The sequence below is a fragment of the Strigops habroptila genome, chromosome Z (assembly GCF_004027225.2).
Source record: "Strigops habroptila isolate Jane chromosome Z, bStrHab1.2.pri, whole genome shotgun sequence".
Lineage (NCBI taxonomy): Eukaryota > Metazoa > Chordata > Aves > Psittaciformes > Psittacidae > Strigops > Strigops habroptila.
This window is the reverse complement of record NC_044302.2, coordinates 51,653,336-51,677,590: the sequence shown is the minus strand read 5'-3', so window position 1 is coordinate 51,677,590 and position 24,255 is coordinate 51,653,336. Positions and strand designations below refer to the sequence as shown.

The 24,255-nt window shown below is 38.5% G+C and overlaps 1 protein-coding gene across 3 annotated transcripts in view; it reads right to left on the bottom strand.

Annotated features, from left to right (window-relative positions):
- The window catches only part of SLC44A1 (solute carrier family 44 member 1), a 69,989-nt gene that overhangs the window by 20,408 nt on the left and 25,326 nt on the right, over positions 1–24,255 (bottom strand). For 2 of the 3 annotated variants that reach the window (XM_030469981.1, XM_030469982.1), the window contains exons 4-8: positions 20,461–20,597; positions 9,385–9,478; positions 4,897–5,066; positions 2,914–3,003; positions 674–801 (exon numbers count right to left, since the gene is read on the bottom strand). In XM_030469981.1, coding sequence (XP_030325841.1) covers positions 674–801; positions 2,914–3,003; positions 4,897–5,066; positions 9,385–9,478; positions 20,461–20,597 — 619 coding nt within the window. The remainder of the gene's footprint in view (positions 1–673; positions 802–2,913; positions 3,004–4,896; positions 5,067–9,384; positions 9,479–20,460; positions 20,598–24,255) is intronic. The other variant, XM_030469983.1, reaches the window with a different exon arrangement.

The window sequence follows — 24,255 nt, the reverse complement described above, 5'->3', positions numbered from 1 at the left end:
CATCAGCCTCAGGCTGATCAGATTAGACCAGATTCTATCCTCAGTTGTTTTACAAACCAGTGAACTCAGCAAGATGTAACTGAGAATAGAATTTAACATTTATATTTGAGCATGGTGTGGTAGTCTTGTCATATAAGTTAGTTAAACATTGTCAACTCTTAGCAGTAAAGTCAGTGACTCTGAAACAAACAGCAAGGCCTAAAGAAGATAAATTGGTTCAATAACCAGTGTTAGTATTTCAGTTCACAATGATGTTTCTGTTAATGAAAAAAGTTTGGGAACAACCAATTTCAGAAGTAGGAATGGTTAAAGGACTTTCAAATAAACTGAAATGACTAAGTACCCTTGAATGGGGAACCTAAGAAAAATCTTGTAAGTGAAATTGGATTGGGAGTCCAATATTGTAACTATTCTTGGAAGTCCCTGTGGACATTTTGCAGTAGAGGAAAGTAGCTGCAGGGTTAGGAAATCTCTCCTGACTCAAAACCAGGTATTAAAGAACAATGCCTGGAAGTAAAAAGCAAACAAACAAAAAACCCACTGCAACAGAGCTTGCAGTAGAAATAAGCTCTTAAAAAATGTGTGCAACATAAACCTTTCACCTCAATAAAAAACACAACAGATGACCAGGAATACAGAACAATAAAATAATACAGTCATTAGCAAAGCATACCGTGAAGACTGTAGCTGCAATGGCATAGATCAGGAGAGCCTGAAGATTGTCTTTGGCTATTTGAGTCTCAATAGCACTGGCAGATATTCGTTCCTTAGCATAGAGCCACCACAGGACTCCTGCACCACCTATGTTTTAGAGAAAAAAAAAAGGATAAATGAAAAATGCTCTTTCTGTGCGACACTGTCAAACTACCTAGCAGCAAAGGAACTAAACAGTTTCTTCTTTTCAAGTCTAGTCTGGTAAAAAATACTCAGGGGCACTGATGCTTAACCGAATGGGATCTTTGAAAGAGGACGAATTGCTTAGTTCTCCTCTGTTGCCCTCTTCTCAAGTGGATATAATCCTTTCCCAGCCTCACCCCACTATGACCGCTTAAGAGACTTGCAGCTCTTTGACTTTGTGTTTTAGGGTGAAGTGCATAAAAACACTACTTCATGGGGAGCCCTAACAATGAAGATCACACCTCCCATCACACAGGCAATAGAGGAACAAAAATAAGAACAAAGAGTTATATGGTAGGATATATATTTATATGTGTATAATAAGATTGGGAGTAAGAATTTAGGAACGGGAACAGAGAGGGGCCTTTGGATTAGGTGCAAATAACAAAAGGAACAAAAGAAGGAGTCTACAACTCCAGGGAAGACTAATCAAGATAAGAAGGAACAGCCCTGATGCTGAAAACAGCACCTTGGACTACTAACACATACCTACCTCTTCATCAGGCAATGTCTTTTGGGCACTGGAACAAACATCAGTGAAAGGCACAGGAAGCCGGCATAACTTTCTCCTAACCCCTGTTAAAAAATCCTAAGCCTTGTGGCCAGAATATCATTCTCCTATTCTAGCTACCTGTCCAAGGTAGAATATTTCTTAAATAGAGGACTCCAGCCCCTCAGGGAGATAAGCTCTCCCCTCTGATATTTTTTTTTTTCCCCCTCGCTTTTGAGTATTCTTCTTTGTTCTGTTGTTATTTCTGACTCAGCTGCATAAGCTTATCTAGACATCACAAGTCATTGCTGAAGGTACTCTGTGCATGTCTAAAATGGAGGATGCCCTTTTGGCATCTCCTAAGCAAACAGAGAATACAAAATAAGCGGTATGTCTGACAACTGGCATGTTCTTATTCAATTTGTGAAATGGATGTGATTTTTAGAACAGAATAACAGATGGCAATAACTTAATCAACTCTTTTACTCAAGCTTCTAAAGAGAATGAAAAAAAAAAAATCTACTTTTTTTTTTTTTTTTTAGCTTTCTGTAGTCAGAGATCCTAAGACCATTAGGCAGAAAAAAACCAAGTGATCCTGAAAAAATATAGATGGTCTCTTTTTTTTATTCTTGCAGTCATAATTGCAAGAATTAAATTGCTAGTGCTTCCTAATATGATTATTCTATTTTCGTTTCTTCCCTACAGTTATCTGCCCAAACATTTTGGCTTAGCTACTGAGTATCAAGAATAGAAAGCTCTAGTTTTAAGAATGCAAAACTTAATGTGATAAAGTAAGGCTATTTTCATGCAAGTTATATCATTTTGGATGAGTCAGTCTTTAGCCATTCCCAAGACAGCACAGCTGGCTGCATTTCATACATGACTTAGGTCATGCAGGACTTTCCAAGTCATATGGAAATACAGAGATTTTATTAGAAATGCTAAAAAAGCATCTTTGCTTCCTCTCCTGAGGAACAGGTCTTAGATGCACCTACAGAGTTATTCAGATGACTGAAGGGACTGATGAACATGACAGGGTTGTGTGGACACATCTACATCCCAAGATCCCCTGAGGCTGCGTAAGTTGCTCTTTGATTCCTGCATGCTTAAGTATGCCCAGAGGGTGGGTATGCCATCAGATGCACCCACACTAGCTGCATTGCTGACAAGTTCAGAAGGCAGGTTAAGATGTAGGAAATGTTTAGGGCTGTGCTACAAGTGCTGCGAGGAATAACCCGTATTGCCTATGTGGGCTATAGTGAGCTAGGCAGACAGGAAGCTTGCCAGCAAAGCAGGGCTTGCAGCAAGTCTCTAAGGAGCAATGTACTCTCTGGGAGAGGACTGCAATTACAAAGGTGGCTTTATTAACGTCTTGCAAGCGAAATGAAAACGTCTTGCAAAACTCAATGGAAAGCTGAAGGGAAATGCATGGTCTAAGATCTGTGCAGGATTGTAGCTGGCCTGAGGACACAGAGCACAAAGATTAGAACTGGGCACTCAGAAAACGGGAGACAAACAAGACTTACCAAGTGATCCCAGAATGACAAGAACTGTTAATATCCAGACAAGTACTCTTGAAATGTACCTGATAATAACCATCAAAATCATGGACAACACTGCAAAAGAAGACAAATAAAATAAGCAGAGCAATTATTTCAAGTAGAAATTCCTAATTCTTCCACTGCACTAAGATAACTGCCTCCCAACAGAATTTTTAGACAGATTTCTGAGGCTTACAAACTCACTGCACAGACAGTTAAGTATATTGGGCACCTCTACAACTTCTGCTTTTATACTGTTGATTAAAACAAAGAAATCATAAATACATATACACGGTACATTAAATACAAGACGTAATGCATACATAAAAACAGAGATGTATTTAGACAATGACAAAACAGACAGCAAGACATGATAGTACTCCAAGTCTGGTACCGTAAGCACACCTCCTGAGGACCAGAGCAGAATTTGCACTCAGATACACTTGTTAAACAAGTGCAGATGATGTGATGCTGTGTATTTCAAAATGTCATGCCAGTAAAATGTGAAAAAATTGCAATTTTATTTTCAATATTCAAAATAAGTTCTTTAACAAGCTTTGTTCATATAGTTCCACTGCCATTCAGGAACTGCATGTTAAAAAGCCCTCTACAATCTCAGCCAACTGAGATTTAGTGAGTGGTATATGTAAGCACACACACATACTTCTGCATATATATATTTGTGTACAGCAGTTAGACTGGAACTTGGCTTTCTGAATCACACAATCTTACCCACTGTTTAAAAATAAATAAATTCTGTTTAATTGTGAAGGTACGAAGAATATTTTTTAAATTAACTGTACGTAACAGTCTGCACTAACTTCTGAATCTAACCTAACAGTAGCATTGCTAACCAGCTGCTAGCTTTCAGATGCAGAACAGTCTTTCTACCGTTACTATCAATTACTGCTGCTGTCAAAATATAAGAATAAACAGCTTTCCAGTCATAGTTGAAAAGATACTCAATGGTCTTTTGTGTTTCTGGGGTTTTTTGTTTTGGTTTGGTTTTGGTTGGTGGGTTGGTTTTTTTTTTAAATGGTATCTAGCATCTTTTTTTTGTTTGTTTGTTTTGGTTTTTTTTCCATTTCTTTTTTTGTTACCACAAAGGCAGACTGAAAACAAAGAGCTTCTTTATCTGGTACAGCTTCGCCATACTTCTTTCTAAACCACACACTGCTTATATATACATGGTTAGTATCTGAAGCTTCCCATTTTAGGATTTCAAATTTTATATTTATTAGGAGTATAGAGGCATTAGTAATTTATGTGGGTGAGTAGCATTCCACCTTAATTCACAAGACTTAAAACAGCACTTTGGTCTAGTACAATTTGTCATTCTATAGTCCAGAAACATCTTGCAACTGTAGAAATGAGTTAGCACCCCTATACTGCTGAGATTTTCAAAAGCCTGGCGCTTTTCATTTAGGAAGAAGGGGAAGAAGCAGGTAACATACAATAAAACAAATGAGCACTTAAGTTTTTTGGTTTTCCCCCAAAAGTTCTCATATCCCTGCACAAATACGTTAAATGAAACAAACTAAAACACCTACATTCTAGAAAAGAGTGCTATTTTGCATTTCTCACCCTGTCCTTTTTATTTGGAAAGGGTTTATTTGGACTTGGGTTGGCAGAAAATAAGCATTAGAAATGGGAAAGGGGAATACTATAATAAAAATTGGGATAATGGGGATGCTTTGTTAACTGTACCAAAACTAATGTTGGCTAACTAACAGCCACACATCCTCTATCTCATAATCAGTGCAAGAGGAGAAAAAATAGGAATGCATACATAGATTGCTTCTGAGTAAGTTACAAAGCTGTCAAATAAAATTTTTAAAAAGCATTCTGAACCATTTTCTAAGGGCTTATTGCTATAATCCATGTTCTTTTCTCGTATTGTGGGTAGAGGGTGTTAACAATCTCCTAATGCAGTACTAAGAAATAGCTAGTAATGAGAAAAACAATTACCTAGTGATAACAAGCAAAGTCCCATTATAATCTCTTTGTTGGTCATAACTCCACTAATCAGCCTGTGTAAGACACTACTGTCACTGACAAAGGTGATCAGGGCCTCTGCAAACTTGGCATAGCAGGAAATGTTCACAGGAGCACAGCGATGGAAGAATGGAATAGGTGCACTGGTGACACAAGAAAAAAAAATCAGAAAAAAAAATTACTCCTACTTAATATAAATGCCACATCAACACACAAATGAAAGGTGAACAGATGCAACCATTCCACCCTCATAACATCATAACCAGAAACCATGTGTCAAATGCACAAGTGCTGCTGGAATGAGGATGATCATAATGGGAAGTGATGCAGTTCTTACAAGTGACCCTGAAAGGCTGGCGTGCACAGTCCAATAGGAAATTACTACCCTCCCACCCTTAAACGGCAATGCTCAGAAAATACATGTTCCTATTTCCACCTAAACATCTCTCATTGAAGTGTCAGGTGGTGAACCAGCAGCTGAAACAATGCCTTTCACTCATGTTAGAATAGAATACGAGTCCATATTTGCAGCAAAAGGAATCCCAGAATGACAATACCCTTCTTGCAAGCATACATTCTATGCTAAAATACATCAGAACTTACAACTGCTGCCAAGCAAAACTTATGTATTTATTCTTAGTTTTTCCCCATTCTTAGTTTTTCCCATTCTAAACTTGCACTTGTGTTGAAAATTACAATCATAGGGTTTACTTTCATTAACTTTATGAAAATTATGCACTACATTCTTTACAATACATGCAAAGATGCCTATATTGTTTCATTATTTCTGAAGTGTTTTGGAAGCATCCTCTCCAAAAATACCAATGCTGTGCATTAAACTTTGTAGAATGCTCAGCAGAACCTGTTATCAACTCCAACAGAGCAAAAACTTCCCTTGAAAAGTGGGTAATTTTGATTTCCAAATGTTTCCCATTAAGTAATTGCCTCTCTTCCTCATAAACTATGTCAGATCTCAAAGTGGCCTACGACATCTTTTGATCAATCTTCCCGATTACACTTCAGACACGGTCCATGAATTACATGTTCCTTCCTGTAATCGGATCCAGTGAAAGAAATACCTTTCGTGTTAAGTCAGACTTCTCTTCTGACTGCTGTATTTGTTTCACCCTGCCCAATCATCCTAATCTAAAAAGATTTCAGTGGACTGTAGCAGCAATGCACATAATCTTTTGCGGTTTCCTCATTCAGCAATGACCTATAAACCAGCAATTTTCTGTACTCAGTAACTATTTGTTAAGCCCATGCCTTTCTGAAACTCTGTCATTCTAAGCACATAGTAACCAGCTGCCTTAGATGCACCCTTTTTATGCATTGTTTTTTGTGGGGAAGTTAAAAAATCGACAAACAAAACCAAAAAGAGTCAGCATGCTGAAATGCATTAGTGTGTAATTATTCTGTCCAGAATTCGGGAGAACTTATGAGCACCTGCCATACCTAGGTAATTAGTAGATCCTAGTTTTTTGTTTGAAGTGACTGACAGTTGTAAATTATATGGTTTTAAACTTACTGTGCCGACTAGGTAAATGCATTGGGAGATGCTCATATTGACAGTATACTTTTGGGTAGTAATGAAAACAGCAGTTAAACACAGCAAAGTAACTGTGAATTAGTCACACTTGTTAAAAAACAAATTAAACCCGTAATGATGGCTGCCCTATTTAAAAGGTGGTCCATGTGTCCTCTCAGCCTCTTACAACATAGCGTATTTTGGAATATGCAGCATACTGCCGTTCATTATATGCAGTTATACTGGAAAAGACTGAAATTTGAGACGTTTATTTAATTGTTAACTGCTCCAACTTTACACAAAGCCTAGGCCCTTTAGAAGTTGTCAACACCAGTAACAAGTCTTAAGTTTTAAGCTGGGAGTAGGCAAACGACTATCATTCCTACATCCAAATATGAAAATACCCATTTCAGAAAGGGTAACTAACGGGTTTAAAATACCGTTTCAAAATACATCCCAAAAGAGGAAACCATGGTTTTTGCATGGTTTATGTTACTCATTTAACATCCCTTAAGTTATAATCAATTTCACTGCACATTTTGTTACCTATGTCCATGTGCAGTAATTAATTTCTAACGTGGCTATAATTAATTAAAAAAATGAGGTTAGTCATTCCTACAAGCTTTCCTGTATAAATGGGACTGCTGAGAATCCACCTTTTGAGATCTGCTGCTATTTCAGTGGTTCTGAGTGAATGAGTAGGTGAGGTAAGGTGTCTTGTTTAATAAAAAAATACAATAATAGACCTGCACTATTTCACGTGGCCTCTTGATTATAACGGTATATTACATACTCAAATGGAATAACAAGTTTCTGAGAATAACAACATGACGCTTAATCATGGACAAGAGTTAGTAAAGTTCAAGCCAGGAGATGATGGTGTTAAAAATTGTATTTTTAAAGCAATATTCAAGTGATGTTAAGAGACCCATCTGATTGTTCAAGTACTAGATTTCAGAGGAGAGCTCTTTCCTCTCACTACTACACCTGGGCATCTGCAGCAACCTGTGTGTGAGGATTGTGTTGGAATGCCACTGCTAGCTGCTTTTTATAACCTCTTTATACAGGGCAGCCCCTTGGCATAGCTCAGCATAGCTGGTTGATAGAAAAATGCTGCAGGTAAAAGCTGGAGACATTTTCCTTTAGAGTCTTCTAAATAGTCATGCTCTACAGAGGCTGAGATATAGTAGGGCCAGTTCCCATAAGAAACATGTATGGCTGGCTGTTTGCTAGATTGTGCTGCTCTGTCGAAGTTGGACATGATGCTTGAAGCTGGAGGATCAGAGCCCACTGAAAGGTGGAGCCTCAAATGAAGGGTGTGAAGAAGCCTGATCATCAAACAGAAATCATCAAGGAACAGTCCTCACAAAATACCCTACCTCCATCCCATGGCCCTAATGGGAATCAGATGGTTCCTACCTCTGACAGATCAAATCTGAGAACCTGAGTGTTAGGCAAGTTCTTCCTGAATGCCTCAGCCTACAGAGAGTTGGGTTTCGTTTGACTTCACAAGACCCAATTTCCCTTCCAAATTACACTAATTTAGTCAAATAATTTAACTATAAAAATCTGAGAAACAGAGTGGTTTACAGATACAATGTTGGCCTTTTTTGTCTGAAGGCATTAAGCTCAGACTTTTCAATCTCAAAAATATTAAAACACATTGTACATTTTATTCATAGCAAATAAAAAATGAAAATATTCCACCTACACAATAGCTTTTAAAAAATAACTCTTGAGGTAGCTTTTGTAAGGAATTTACATAGTGTCATTAGAGCTCTGACACACTGTTCTATCCTGTTTTCTTACTAAGCTATATTCATTCAGATTGAATAACATGGGAACACACAGTGAGAAAAGTCACTATAATTCTGGCAAAAATTAAGACTGACAAGCCTTTTCAGTATGCAAGCTGGCACTGAAGTTTTCATTTGGTTTTGTATTACAGCTCTAACAGCTGGTTAGCTGCATGGAATATTAATCTGCTGTGGAGAAAAGTAAAAAAAATAATTAATATTCCAGCTGCTACTTATTGTCACTACAATATAAAAACATTATTCACTAGAGAGGCTAGAAGGAATACAAGAGAGACTTAAAATCACAGGTTTTAGAACTGACACAACTGTAACATTTATTAAAAACATAACAGAAAACTGCACAGGAAAAGACTCTGCAGTTACAACCCACTACTGAATATGTTTGAGAAGCTAAACTTTGACAAAATACAATATGGTTGCTCTTGAGTGAGTGGAATTACTGTCAGAAGGATATGCACTACAGCAAACAGATCACTTCTTTTCTCAGCAATGGTCATCTCCACAGTTCAGCCAGCACAGCTAGCAGAGTTTCTGGGCCTACAAACTCTTCTATCCTACTTCACAAACACCAGTCTAATATAATATTTTAAACAATAAAATTCAAATCAATCTGTTTATAAAATACAGTCCTCTTTTTGGTACTTGGCCATCCTCAGTCATTTGGGGACTGAAAGAATTAAAAATGAAGCAGTTTGCTGAATTTGATTGGCTGAGGTAAGGTATAAGAAACGAACACAGCAGAGGGCTGCATGTCAACGTATCCCTTTTCCTCCCAAAGATCCAAAGTGCACCATAATTGTCTCTGATCTGCATTGCTGACATTGCTTGCTATAGGGTGAAAGGCAGTAAAACAGCTGATACTCAGCACAGAAACTCTCAGTTACATGAGATAAAAGAAAACTTGAAGATACCAGCTGAATACTCTCAGTAATGAATGGCTACTTTGGGTCTTCCTTTAAGAGTTGCTTTCATAATCTGTTAAAAACATATGGCAATAATACACTAAAACATCCACCTGTCGGATTAAATCTGTGCTGCATATTTTCTGAAGAACTATAACAAACACAATAAATCTCTGCTCCGTCCACTCCCAATCAGACAAGATGTTAACATTACCTCTCTGGAACAGGGTATTTAGGGCATAACTTGGCAGCCGCTGGGTCTGTAGTGTATTCTGATGGCTGTAGTTCATAGCTACACAGAGTGGACCCTGTTAAGAGGAAAAAAAAAATATAAAAATAGATGGGGAAAAAACAAAAATCAAATATTCCTAATTTTTGCAAATGGTATTACAACTGATACAGGTCCTGATTCTGCAGCTCCTCATGTTATTACCACAAAGTCATGCTACAGTTTCTCCTGTAATGGAACAGTGAATCAAGCCCAACACAGGCTTCACTATAACAGAATGACGCTCTCCATCTAGCTTTCGTCTTCCAACATTTGTGTATTCAAGTGGAAAAGGCTAACTAATAAAGCAGTGTAAGAGAGAAGGACACAAAGCACTTAGAAGTCACCCTCCTCTGCTACTCTGCAATGCTTTTTTTTGGATCATTTTTAGTGCATGAATATTCATTATAGAAAGAATATTCAAGGGGTTTGAGGTTTTTGGGGGGCTGGAGTTTTTTTTGTGTGTGTGTTTTCAAAACACAACCGCTCTATAGATTTCAGGGAGAGGAACAAAGGAACCAAACTGCTGAAGTTAGAAAGTTGGCTGAAAAATAACACAAGCTCTGCAGTAGATGTCCAGACCTTTTAATGCAGTTGAGCTGTCCCCATCAAACAAATTGATACAGCACAATAAAGATCAAGTTGCCTACAACAAAGTTCAAACATAATTTAAGGCTTCCTTAGTACCTGACACTTGCCTAATGGAAGTACATTATCTAGACAGATCTCTTTCTATTTGTCTATAATCAAGATACTGAACATCTGAGACAATGCTTCTAGGAATACATCAACCATCAAACCAGACTGGAGCTGCAGTCTCTCAGAAACTGAAGAAGAAAGAAAGCCTCCAATGGTATAAGCTGCCTATCCAAAGATGAGTTTCTTCCCAGCTTGTTTGCTAACAGATAGCTTAGTCCCCAGTGCAAAGGCTCTGGATACATAGCCTTTAATGTCTTTTTTTTTTTTTTCTCCTATCTACTAAATTAAGGGCGTCTTGATAATCTCTATAAATATGCAATTCTTTCCATTGTGAAAGTCTACTTTCTAGAAATGCTTTGTAGCAGAGAGTTCTACAAACTGCCTCTGGATAATACTTACACACTTATACCCAAATTAAACCAAGACTTTTGACACACAGCCTTATTGTGGCCTGTGTGACAACAATAGAAGTACTATTTGTAGAAACTGTAGAATATTAATTGCAGAAATCTTGTTTACCATTGCCACATTGCTATCTCTATGAAGAGACATCTTCTATTTGCAGACTGAAAGAGAAGAGCAGCTGAGCAGGCTGTCCCATGCAAGCTATCTCATGCAGTTTCTGGAACATTACTTAAATACCACTTTATGAGTTAGTTTTTTGGAGGTGGGTCAAAACCACCAAATACTCCACTGAAGAAAATTAGATTTCCTGCAAAGAACGTATCAGGTAAAACATGTTAACTCCAATTTCAATTATACTGTTTATATAAATCCTTATGCTTACATGGAAAAACAGGGCATCAAACATCAGACAAAACTACCTTTCTTACAATGTAGTTGTAAATGTAGTATCTAAAAGTATTATTCTTTTTGGACTATAGGCTCTATACAGCTGCAAAATTTTTTAATCTATTTTTTTGATATGGAAACTTCTGGATCAAGTGCATTTACGAACAACTCCAGAATTGATGGAGGGGCAGCAGTAGAGAGAGTCACATGTTTACCTTTAAAACAGAAGGAAAAAGAATATTGCAGACATGTAAGTTTATTTTGCTTTGAATATAGGACAAAAACTAAGTTACAAGGATAGCCAACAGCCAACTGAACATGAGCCAGCTTGTGCCCAGGAGTGTAGTGATAGGACAAGGGGTAATGGGTTTAAACTTAAACAGGGGAAGTTCAGGTTAGATGTAAGGAAGAAGTTCTTTACTGTGAGGGTGGTGAAACACTGGAATGGGTTGCCCAAAGAAGGGGTAAATGCTCCATCCCTGGCAGTGTTCAAGGCCAGGTTGGACAGAGTGGTGGACACATGGTCTAGTGTGAGGCGTCCCTGCCGATGACAGGCAGGGTTGGAACTAGATGATCTTAAGGTCCTTTCCAACCCAAACCATTCTATGATTCTAAGACCAAAAGGGTAGGATTTGCTATCGCCACGAAAGAAGTTTCAGACCCTTTGCAAGAATGTGTATCGTAAGACCTTCTGTTTGGATCACAAATCTAAGCCAAGCAAAACCAAATGCCGGATCCTGATCTGCACACAGGTCACAAGCCATTCAAGTAGGACTCACAGACGAGAGTAACCCAACAAGCCCCTGGCTGTGGATGAAACTGGAGACACCTTGTCAGGTCCCCTGGCACACAATGGCATATTCCCCCCTGTCATAAAATGGAACATTGGATGACTCTGGCTGCCACTATCATCTCCTGTCTGGGAACTACTTTTGGGGCTCCTCTGGATCTCTTCCCTTCAGATGCCTACTTCACACCATGTGGTTCTTTAGACTCCCAAATCAAGCAGAAAAATACTTTCACAGGGCTTGTCAGATAAGGAACATTATTCACCCTGCATCTAAAGAAACTATCAATCCAATAACTGAAGTAATGCCCATGAGATTTAATTGTCCTTATGTCCTACATAATTAGGTAGAATAAATTTTTACTATTCCCATAAATATTTATTTCTTTATATTTTGAAAACCTTCCAACTTCTCTAATACTGTGTAGGAGAGTTTTATAAGCCAAATGAGTGCTTGAGTAATGTATCACTTTATATCAAACTTGAACTGATTTCTTAGCAAAAGAGTCCCTGTGCATCAATAAATAAAAGTTTGAATTTTGTAAGGTGAGAGTGGGAAGAATGGACTGCTTTGCTAAACCTTCCACCCCATACTAGTTATTCTGGGTTAGTAGAGACTGTGTTAGCATAGCCAGTCTTATTCTTGATGTTTGAGCCTGCAAGGCCTCCAAAAGTTTAAAGACTGTGAATCATCTACCTTCCTGAGATAATTAGTTTACCAAAGACACTACTATTATTCCTAAATCATTATAGCTCGTAAATGTTTCAAAAACATTATGGGTAGAATTCAGAGAATAAACTAAAAAATCATTAAAGTAATATATCCTTTGCTTCTTACATCAATGCACATATTTCTTCTGGGGAAATCATTAGGCAAATGACATCAAACTGTCCTACAGGGATTGGATTTAAGACCCAAAGATATTCTAATCTTAAAAACAAAATACTTCTGAACTATGCAAAGAAATAGTTGGCAGGCTGCTGGTGAGCACACAGAGTTTACTCGTCCCTCAGTGCTGTATTTGGAGCTTCACCTACAAAGCAATATCCTGGAGACACAACAGCTTCTGTTACATGGTTTCATTTCCATGAATAGCTTCGCTTTAGCCACTGGAGCAAAGTATCTCAAAAGATAAATTTTCCTTTCAATCTTAACTTAGTCGTAGGAAAATACAGCCACCATTTTCTTTAAAAGCCTTCTTTCTGTTTTGGCTAGGCTTGGATTAGTAACGAGCCGAACAGCCATTGTCTCTGGTATTCCTAAAACTAGCTACATATAGCACAAGCTAGGTAGAAAGCCAGGACAAAGGGGTTCCAAACACTTAATTCACAGACTCCCTCCAACTGACATGGCATTAAAATTCCTGTGGGCTTAGAGGACTTTCCACACCAGTACAGTAAATGGGAAGATACATATTAACCTGAGTTGGTTAGATAAAACTACTTTTAGAGACCAAAGCTCCAGTACGTCTTTCCTTCCTGTATTCGCTGTGTTGTAAACAAACACACAAAACCCTTGCTACATCAGCATCACTATCAATATCAAAGTTTACAGCTTGAAAAATGGGTAAGACTTCCTAAGTCATCCACTAGGAGGACCAGCCGACAGAGGAAACCACTGACATTCATACTGTCTGAATGATAGTGGGTGGAAAGCACACCAGCGGGTTTGGATCCCATTCTGAGCTGCTCAGCAGTGCCTACCCATCTGTTGGCACTCTTAGCAGAAACTAAATCAAGGACTTTCAGATCTAGAAACACGGTCTCGTATTCAGACTCAAGGATTTAAGCAGAAAAATATGGAACTACGAAGAGATACCTGGGATAGCTTCAGAACCAGCAGCACGTTCTGCTGAAGTTAGGCATGGCTCCAAGCAGCTCCACATACCCCTTTTCACAGGCATGTGGCAAAGGACGGCCTGGGAGACTAGAAACCACAGTTTTGGTATGGTAATTAATAGGATTTTCCATTTTTGGTCTCACCGTTCCGAGTCTGGCTGACAGAATGTATGCATTGTACATGTATGTGACATAATGGAATTCTAAAAGACCATAGGATGAAGCAGAGATTATGGTTAAAAAAAACCCCAACGCACAAATCAACATCTCAATTTTAAGCATTCTCTCTCCTTCTCAATCAACATCCTCTTAGTCCATCAGTAACGTAAGTCCTCTGACACAGGAATCGAACTCCAGGTAATCACAGATACAGAAATGTGCAGAAATGCTAGCAGGAGTGAGACTGTTTAAATCACAACTACTGGCCTCTGTACTTTCACAGCCCAGCAGTAATTCCTCTTGGGTTCTAGGTGTTTTGTAAGTAAGTTTCACCAATTAAAACATAGCTGACATTGTGAATGCATGACTCACAGGTGATTATATGCTTGACCAACCCACACGATACCAGCCAGAGGTACTGACTGCTGAACACTGACAGGGGTGGAGTTCACTGGCATTCCAGAAGGACAAGGCTCCGAGACTCTCAGAAGGATCAAATTCTTTACACTTTTCTACCTTTCTTGCTCCAGAGCTTGCCTCAAATCTACCTATCAGACTTTATCTGCTCAAAAAGTTTCATACAATGAGACAACTTGGTACACTACTAATAATTGTGTATTATATTAGGATATTATGGACTAGCAATGTGACATAGAAAAGTGGAAGCTTAACACACTGGCTCATGTATTTGTAGGGAATTCTGCTGCAAATTCCGGAGCCAAAAACACTGAACAGGTAGGATGCCAAGCACTACTTACACAGAATGACTTTGCAGTCAGGACTTCTCAGATTAATATGACAGATTTGTTCTCAGCGAAGAAAGCAAGCTTCATTTTCTAGATCTATCCACTGATGCCTTCAAGAAGTACGGTGTGTATTTTAAAGGAAAGTAAGGATTGAATATATCTGAACTTCTAATTGTTGCAGAGAGAGAGACCATCACTTCTTTCAAAGAGTGAGCATCACAGGGCAGGAGAAATTACAACTTGCATTTATAAATAAAAGTGGAACTGAAGTGAAAGTAAGTATTCTCCAGAGCTTGAAAGAATGTTCCAAGAAAGATCCAGCACAAAACCTCACTACTTAGACCTTTAATTGTCTCCAGAATTGAAGACCACAAAGAAAACTATTGAGATTGCTAAGCGTGCTGCTTGTTACAACTGATCGTATGTAAAAAAAAAAAAGTCCTAGAGTCAGAATTCTGGACTGCATTTTGAGTTGTAATTAAAATACATGCATTTTGAGTTGTAATTAAAAAGACCACACTATCCTCTCTCTACCCCCATTCTTATGAACAGTACAGAAAGCTGAAAACAAATACTAATCTACCCATAACTTCACTTGTATCTCTTCCAATGCTAAATAAAATCAGCAATTCTGGAATCAAATTAAAACTCCATCTTGTCCAGTAGCAGATGTTTCCCCTGTTGTATCTTTACATCTCCACCACTTATAGATCAAGGATATCCTTGAGTACTAACCTCCTACTAAACAGCCAAATACTACTATTCTATCAGTTTATCTTTTAGTATCTAAAATATCCTCATGGCAATAAGTTTCATAAATTAACCATAACTTGCATGGAAAAAAAAAATCTGGCTTCTGATGCCTAGTAATTTCATTTTTTACCTCTGGTTTCACATTGGTCAGGTTATGAATGTTATGAGATCAAGGAATAGTATTTTTTAACCTTCTCTAAGCTGTTCCTGCTTTTAATGACCTTACTTTTCCTGAGCAGAAGAATCTTGTCTTGTGATCATTCTTGTTTCCCTTCTGCGTATGTGTACACATACTGGGAATACACAATGTATGTGTGTGCATGTGTGTAAGTTTTAAAAGTTTAAGAAAACACTTTGCCAACACAGCCTTTATGATGCCAACAGAGCATAAGTTTACACAAAAACAAAGTCCCTATTTTTTTATCTTCAGAATTCAGAAACATCATACTTTCAGACAATGCTGTGCTTCTACTTAAACCTCTCACTGTATCCTCAGTAGCTCCACAATCTGTTTCCCAAGTAGCAATAACCATTTTAAAGTAAAACACCAAACGCATATCAGTAGTTGTTTCCCACACCTTTGTTCTGGGGGCATTCCTTTCCATATGACATTTTATTCCACTGCAATTGATAACAGATTTTTTTTCATGTAATTCTAAATAATTCATAAGCTTGAGCAAGATTCATTACTTCACTGTTCTTCCCCTTTACAAATGGCTTATTAAGGTAATCAATAATACAACACAATATTACTGGAGGACTCCACATGCAGCCAATTTCAGTTGTAAAAACGATTTCATTCTGACTACAGGATCCATTTCCAACATAAGACCCTGACAGGCAATTCTGGTAACAAGGCAGAGTAGCAGTGGGTGACTCTGAATCTCAAAACCAGTTATAGCGTACTTCTATTCCAGCCACTCAAAAAATGACACTCAAAATTAACATACCCAGGTGCCCAAAGAACTAGCGGCACAGAAACTCATTAACCATAAGGAAAGTCACAAGCCAAGGTGTAAGTTTTAACCAGCACACCTTCACTAAACACAAAGTATGTGGGGGAAATGAGAGCATAAGAAAAACGACAGAAGCTGGCAGCAGCTGATGTAACTACTATTTCTAAGGTGAGTACCAACAGGAACTGCAAAGACGTACTCTGATTACTGCACATGAAGAAGTCATTATCTTCAAGTAAAAGAAAAATCCTTTTTGTTTTCCCATGGTTCCTTTCCACAGCTGCCAGGGATGACCTGCTCTGACTTAGCCAGACTGATTTCCTTTACTGATTTATTTCAGGTCAGACTCTGTGGCAGACTTAATGTAGCTTTACCTCTGGCTCTAAGTCCACCCAGACCTCAAATAGCCTAGCCCAGCTACAGAATTCTGACAACTGAGAGGCCTGCTAACATGCTGTAAAATAGCAAATTCATTTTAGGTTCCTAAATCTGTATCCAGTCATTTACACAACAGATAGGAGTATTAGTTCCCACAATAACCACTCACTATAGTTATCACTGAATTAAACATGACGGAAGTTATGGCCACTTGTTTAGTGTTTCTTTTTAATAATGACATTTTGTTATTCATTTGGCACAGTCATATATGAATTATATCTTCAAGGATATTTCAAAATGCTTTTGCAAGTCCTTGAAAACAGCACCACAATATGTCCTGGACATTAAATTTTGAAGCATCAGTCAGATTTCTGGAAAAAGCAGCTTTCAGTTCACATTATTCAAATTACACATTTTTTTTAAGTGCCAAGACCAACAAAAACATTGAATCCCAAGTACTTCCTGCCTGAAGTGTTCTGCTGCATGAAAAAATCCTGGGGAGAGCAGCCACAGCCAGTTCACAATATACAGTGTTCTCAGTTGTGTCTAATCCATAGCTCTACAAACTTATGTATCAGCATGGCTGTGTGAGAACAGCATTAGAACACGGTCTCAGCCAATACTGCTACTTTCTGCTCCTTCCTCCAGAAGCTGCCAGAACATTCCTGTATTTGAGAACTTGCACTTTTGCACAGGCTGAAGATCTGAGTGGTCAACTGCACAGCTTTTTCCTTCCCTTTTTCCTCCTTTTGTAAAAGGTTACAACTTGGTTTCCAGCTTTCTGGGTGCCAATTATTCTGAATAGGTTAAAGGGGCACACTAAAACGCGTTCTTAAAACCAGCCAGGCTTTGTGAGGGATGGACTTCTCCTCCTCTTTAGACAGGAAGGTTCTGCAAATGCAGGACCTGACTGTGGGAGAGCAAGAGGTGTGGGGGTGGGAGTGAAGTTACTGTCCTGAAATGTCAGCTGTGTTATTCACCAAATCAGCTCCTTTCCCCAATTTACAGCAGGATAGCAAGTACATGATTACAGATTCAGGAAGCCAAAAGGATGCTTTGTCATGAAATGATCTTCATGCCTCAAGCAAGCATTTTTTCTGCCCTAAATGCTTATTTATAATCTTGCTTACAGAAAAATACAAGCTGTACTGCACAATAAGTAAGAGCTCTGCCATAATTGCTCTGAACCTTAGGGGCTCTCAGTTCTGACATGTTGTGTGGAGGCAATCAAGTGCCTGTCCCACTTTGGAAAATATACCATAAATACTAAGCTAGCTGGAAGATCATACCAGGTATTGATAAAATCATTGATCAATATAAGGATATGGTAGTATATTTTATTATGTTACATCTTTTGATAAAGATGTTTAGATTTCAAAAAAAAAAAAAAAAACCCAAACCCAAACACCAAAAAAACATTATTTGAACTTACCATATTACCTCTTGACAGGATGAGGCAAAACAGATGATTTCTTTGGGATGGAAGGGTTCTTAAACAGTAATTTACGAAAGAATTTCAAGATGCATGGACAAGTAAGGTGATTTCAGGTATAACATGTGAGCCAGGTGAAAATGGCTAACTCTTCAAATGCACATGCATAGAGCCTAGCTCCAGCACAACTGCTATTTTCAGGCTGCAGGAAGGGTTAAAGTTTTCAGAAAGGTTCAGCAGAGCAAAATTAAGACTTGACTGCATTCTCTCCCCATGTATTTAAAATACTAAGGTGTTTTTCTTGCTGAGTGTTAGAAGCTACAAGTCTGGGAAAATTCAGCATTATCACAAGAAAACAAATATGTATGTCTTGCCCTCCTTCTTCAGAATTTGACAGCTGATCTCGGAATTCCAACTAGATATCATCACAAACATTGAAATTGCAATTAAACTCTGTGCACTCACGTTCAAAGTCCTCAGATTTCCTCATTATTATTTTTACAGTGGAGTCTACGGTCGCTTGAAGCAGACTGCCAAACATAATCCTAGTATTAATTAATTTAAACCCATTATCATAGTTACAAAGTGGCTCTCAGAAAAATGATTCTGTTTACTGAGTACTATAGATTTGGTGCTAAAGCACAGTTCTTGCACTGTTGCAAGACTAAATCATGCTTGAACTTTTACTATACATATTCAATATTTAAAATAATCAATACTTAAGCTGTTCCTTAGCTGTAAACCATCACTTTTTGGAACCTGCATCCAGAAATATAGCCATGATGACACTATTTCTCTGAACTGTGTGATTCCAGTCTTACATAGAGTTCATCTACAAAAGCAGAGTTCAATATAGTTTAGAACCTGTTTTTGATAAGCCAAACATCATATAATAACAATTAGGAATCGAACTCATCAACAATTCTGATCTGCTGTAACACCTGGTTTCATACTTTTGACCAAGCTTCTGTAAACTGAAACAATTAACTGTGATATTAATAAAAAAATATATATATCCTTTATCTTAAAACACAGGAAGATACAGATAGGACAGATAATCAGGGGGCATGCTTTAAGAAGAGTGGGTATGCTGTATTTTAAAAGATGCTTATAGGGAACATATTTCAGGCACAGTTAGTAACAGACTTGACTTGCAAACACAGAAACAATGTTTGTGGCAAAACAAGGCACGACTGCATTTCATTATTTCCAGGGGCACTTAAGAAACTTCACTACTAATGACCTTGACTTCACACCAACAAATGACTGGTCTCATTAGTTAAGAAAAACACAGCATGCTCATGTAAGGGGTAAAGAGACAAACTGTAGGTACTGGCTAGTTTCACTGTGGGCTTGTATTTGACAACAGCACACGGATCACGTGAGGAAGCTCCCATTCTCAGACCACCCACTGCACTGTGCCAGCACAGCTGTCTGTGCAGCTCCACACATGCTGTGATGCCACACGATAGTTCAGCTCCCTGATTCAGGCTGTCAGGCACCCAGGTGTGAGGGCACGATGCAGTGGAAGAACCAATGGCACTAACAGTATCGTACGGCCACTTCAACTCGCTCTGCTTTCAAACAAGAAGTACTCACGTAGCCTGTACCAGAACAGAAATCAAGATTTCATTTCCTTCTATGAAAAGTAATCAGTTTCACTGCTTCGAACTTGGTCACCCAGACTGACTCATCATCAGGTAACTATCTTGCAATGAAATCTTACCACAGCATTTTAAAAGATTAAGGAGGCAAGCGTAGGACAAAACACTCTCACTTAAATAGCTGAAAACCCCTGAAATTTCCTCAAATTAGGTTTTTATCTTTACTTTCTTCTGGAATGCCCAAAAGTTGGTTAACTCTCATGCATTTTATTTCATACAGTGTTATAATGTAAATTGAGATAGTAATATCAGTATTATTATCACAGAGAAAAACTACTGGTTTGGAGGAGATAAGATATAATATCTTATTTTTTAATAACTTTAGTTTCTTTTATGCTTCTTTAAAAAAGTGTAAGAAAACAAAACAAACCACAGAAACTGCACTGTAGCACTGAATGAAAACAGGAATATTTTCATATACACAGCCATACTCTGTGCAGCAAGTGCCGTTCAATAGCAGCATTGCTCACTAACCCCATATACATGAGGGCATTTCAACAGCATTACTGTTAAGCAGCAATGTCAGAACACTTCAGTAGGTGTTGAGAACATACTGTATAGTCAGACATCTCATCAAATTCTTGTTACATTGTACTCCTGTTTTAACAATGAGTTTTCAAAACTGCCCAAGACATGACCGAACAGAAGCATATTTATACTGTGAGACTTAAAGTTATAGCTTAATAAAAATATCACATTATTTCTATTGATATCTCTTAATACATATTTCATTTTTAGTTCAGCTAATGCACCAGCCTTTTTTAATCCTATGACAGTATCTCGTACATGAACAAAAACAAACATGCTTTTTGCATACCATTAGTTTCTGCAAATTTCTGAATATCGGCCAGAGTTTTTAGTTCTTTTCTTGGACAAGCTGATACACACAAAGCAAGAGACTTGATCTTCTGGTGTACTAGATCAATGTTGCATGGATCCAAGAAGAACACATACCTAGGGAAGAAAAAAAAGTAAATTACTTCCATTTTAATTAACAATTACACTGAACAAAATCAGTTTCATTTCAAGCTAAAGGATTCAGCCAAGACTAACCTTCAGTCTATCCAGAAACACAGGATATTTGATGTCATAATTGCATGGGTCAAAAGAATTCACATACTCTGCATATGCACCTCAAATATAGGAATATTTATATGCTTCTAGATCACACAGAAGAGATGTTTAACTCTACCAGATTCAAGTCCAATCAAATGGTGCTGTTCATAAAACCAACAGCACTTCCCATGGGTCTTCACAGATACGAGTCCAAACACTCACAAAGCAAGCTCCACTCCAACCTTGAACTTGACTTCAAGATTTCCAACTTTTTCCAAAAAGACTCAACAAACCCCATAAGGTTATACTCACACTGCAAAAAGAACAAAGTTCATGGCTATTTTAATGAATACACATTTCACCAGTAATTAAAAACAGCTTTTTTGTTTAGATTGATTTTGCACACTACTAGACCACATGGCTGAGCAGACTACTTTGATATTTATTTTGAAATAAAAATTGTTCAGATATTTCAAGTAGAACTATATAATGCTCGTGCACTATTTTTAACAGATTCTATTTGCTAACTTCCCATGATGAGGCACTGCCATTTAAAAACCCAGTGCATGAAGTAGGTATTATAGCTTCCTAGCTAACAGCTTCTTCTAGCTATACACATGTTATCACAAATGCTAACCTTACAGTATTGTTCATTCATGGTATAAGACAGATGCAGAATGTTCTTCATTATTTTTCAAATTCCTAAAAATATGGTGATACGCTATGCATTGAAATACTTTTTTCATATTATCTAACATCATTATAGGAAAAAACACTAAACCACACATAAAATGCCATTTCTATTCTTGCAGTGCAGACGATGGGAATTCATTCGGTAATGAGCAAAAATCCCTTCTGCTCCCAGAATGCATTTAGGTCCTGCCTGAACACTTTCAGTCTATACGCTAATTGCTGTCTAACTTTCCCACAGAGAAAGACTCTTCTATTACCCAGTTCACTGGAACAAGAATTATTAGTACATAGTACAGTCTTACTTCTTGGAAGCCCATCAAACCCCATTTCATCTTATCAAATGCAATGTAGTAATAGACTACTTTCATTCCTAAAACATTTTTTTCCTCATCCACACCTCTATGAAAACTATCCAGTGCTACTTCTGGTTTTTTTTTACTTAATACACACTACACATCTTCAGGACTCCACAGATCATAGAAGTCTAAAGAAGCAAATGCAAACATAAAAACTTCTGTCCACAGACACAGCCAAAGTAACTGAATGTGAGCAATAAGCCACTAATTCCACAGTTTTCCTTTATTTAAAGGAAAATACTCCTGAGTTAATACCAAGAAATACAATACCTGTGTTAACTAGACACTCCTGTTACAGCTTCCTCTTCATGAGGGCAAGTTCCTGCAGTTGCTATTCCATACCGTAAGGGTACATGGAAGGAGAGCATCTGCTCCTTTGAGGATACCTGGTCAAAGGAGCTACAAATAAGAACCTACAGAATCAAACTTCACTGACATGTAGTAAGGGAGGTTGTGATGGAAACAAACTGGGTCAGTAGAACTAATTGGCAAGAATATGTGGAGTCTGAGAATTCTTATCTTTGAGTAAGATTATCTGGTTAAGCACCTTGCCAAATCGTGATGATAAAGAGGGGGACACCTCTTGAAAACATAAAACTTGACCATTGAATGCTAATAAAAAATAACCAGAAACATACCCAGTCCATCACAATAACTGATGGGCTATCAAGAAACTCCAGGCAAGGACTTTGCAACTGATAAGGATGCAAACCCAAGGATGAAGGAAGCAAGAGAAATCAGTGCGACTGTGCCAGGTGCTGAGGGAATGTGCATGGGACAGGACTCAGGGAGAAACACAGGGGATGGGGCAGACAGAAAGGGGTGCAAAAGGGGACAGTTGTGTGTAAGCTGATGTTGCTCTATTGGTCTGCCCTATCTTTTTACTAAATCCTTTCTTAACTCTGTGTAATTCCAGCCACTAGCCCATGTGCATAGGTGCTGCAAGTACTGCAAGGACTAAGTGCCAGCTACCGGGAGGAACCAGCATAATGAATTTGGTGCCAGCAACTGGAATCAGACCAGGGGTTTGGGTGTCCCACACCTATGGCGTCTGCTACCAAAGTGAGTAGGGTCTCACTGCCAGTGACTGGGGCAGGGAGGAGTCTTGGCCACCAGCCATTGGGTAGCTAGCAATGTGTGTCCCCAAAAAACAGCCACAGAGGCAAAGGGCTCAGCATAGGTGGCCAGAGCAGGACAATAGGTCACAGCCCATGTAGTGCTGCCTGTTGGCAGGGGCTGAGCATCCGCACCTTCCCCAAAGCAGTGCATGCATGCGTAAGTCACCACCAAACTCTAAGATGTACTAGCTGGTGAGCAAGAGGCTCTGGGTCCAGGCAGAGGTGTCAAGTGGGCAGAGGGTCTGTACTAGTATATTGGGATGCCTGTGGGATGAGTGTTTGCTAATAAGCACCAAGCTGGACCAGCTGCCAAGGAGGGTGGATCCACTGGGGTGGGTAAGGGAGCCTGAGATTCAGGCAGGGGTGCAGGGTGAGCAGAGGGGCTGCAGTGGTAGTTGGGGGATCCATAAATGTAGGCATGTTTGTGAACCTGGAGAGTGTCGTGTGTGTGCCTGCACTAGTGACCTTGTCTCTGGCAGCCCACAAGGAGGAGGGGACATTGCAAGTATTGCAGGTGCTGCTGAAGCACTGCTTTGTCAGTTGCCATGGTTAGTAACCAGCCGTATCAGTGTCCCATGTGTCTGTCCATCCACATCCTTCAAGCCCAGGCAGAGACCCTGGGTGCCAGAATCTGTCAGGCTGGGCTCTAGTGGCTGGTCAGAAGGCTTCTCCAAACGTCTCTTAACACATATTAACTTAAACAAGTCAGGAATGTCAACCAATAACAAGCCAGAATCCAGCCCACCTCTACTGCGATTCAAACTCAAGGGCCACGCTATAATTTTAATGGCCAGAAGAACTTAGAATATTTTGTAAAATAAACACTACAATTTTAAATCAAGGCTAGAAAGTTAGGAATACTATGCAACTACAGTGCGATATGAAGTTTTGTCAGAATCGTACTGTGTTGGCATACCCTTACACAAACACATGTAATTCAAACACTGCATTATATGGTTCAGAGACAGGTCTGACAGCAATAAGGCAGCTGCAAAGCAAACTCCAAGCTACCAAATCCATGGCTTCAATCCATGGCCTAGGAAGACAGAAGTAAGATTTTTTTTAATTTCTAGCAGCTAAAAGAAGAATCAAAATGCTAGGCACCAGTATTACAGGGGAAACATTTTTTTAGTTTCTGTTTATAAAGCTTACTCACTGAAAGTAAGTGATTTTACTGCAGAAAATTCTATACTGTGTCTCCACCAAACAGGTTTTATTTCCCACTAGAAGAATGTACTTCCATGCTTTGTGCTGCAATTTCAGTTATTTAGAATTAACAATAGACTAATTTGTTGACAAGAAAGTAACTTGGATGAGCAATACAAAGACTGAAGTAAATAAAGTAATCATATTGTTAGACATGTTTCCACACTGCAAATGAAAAATTGT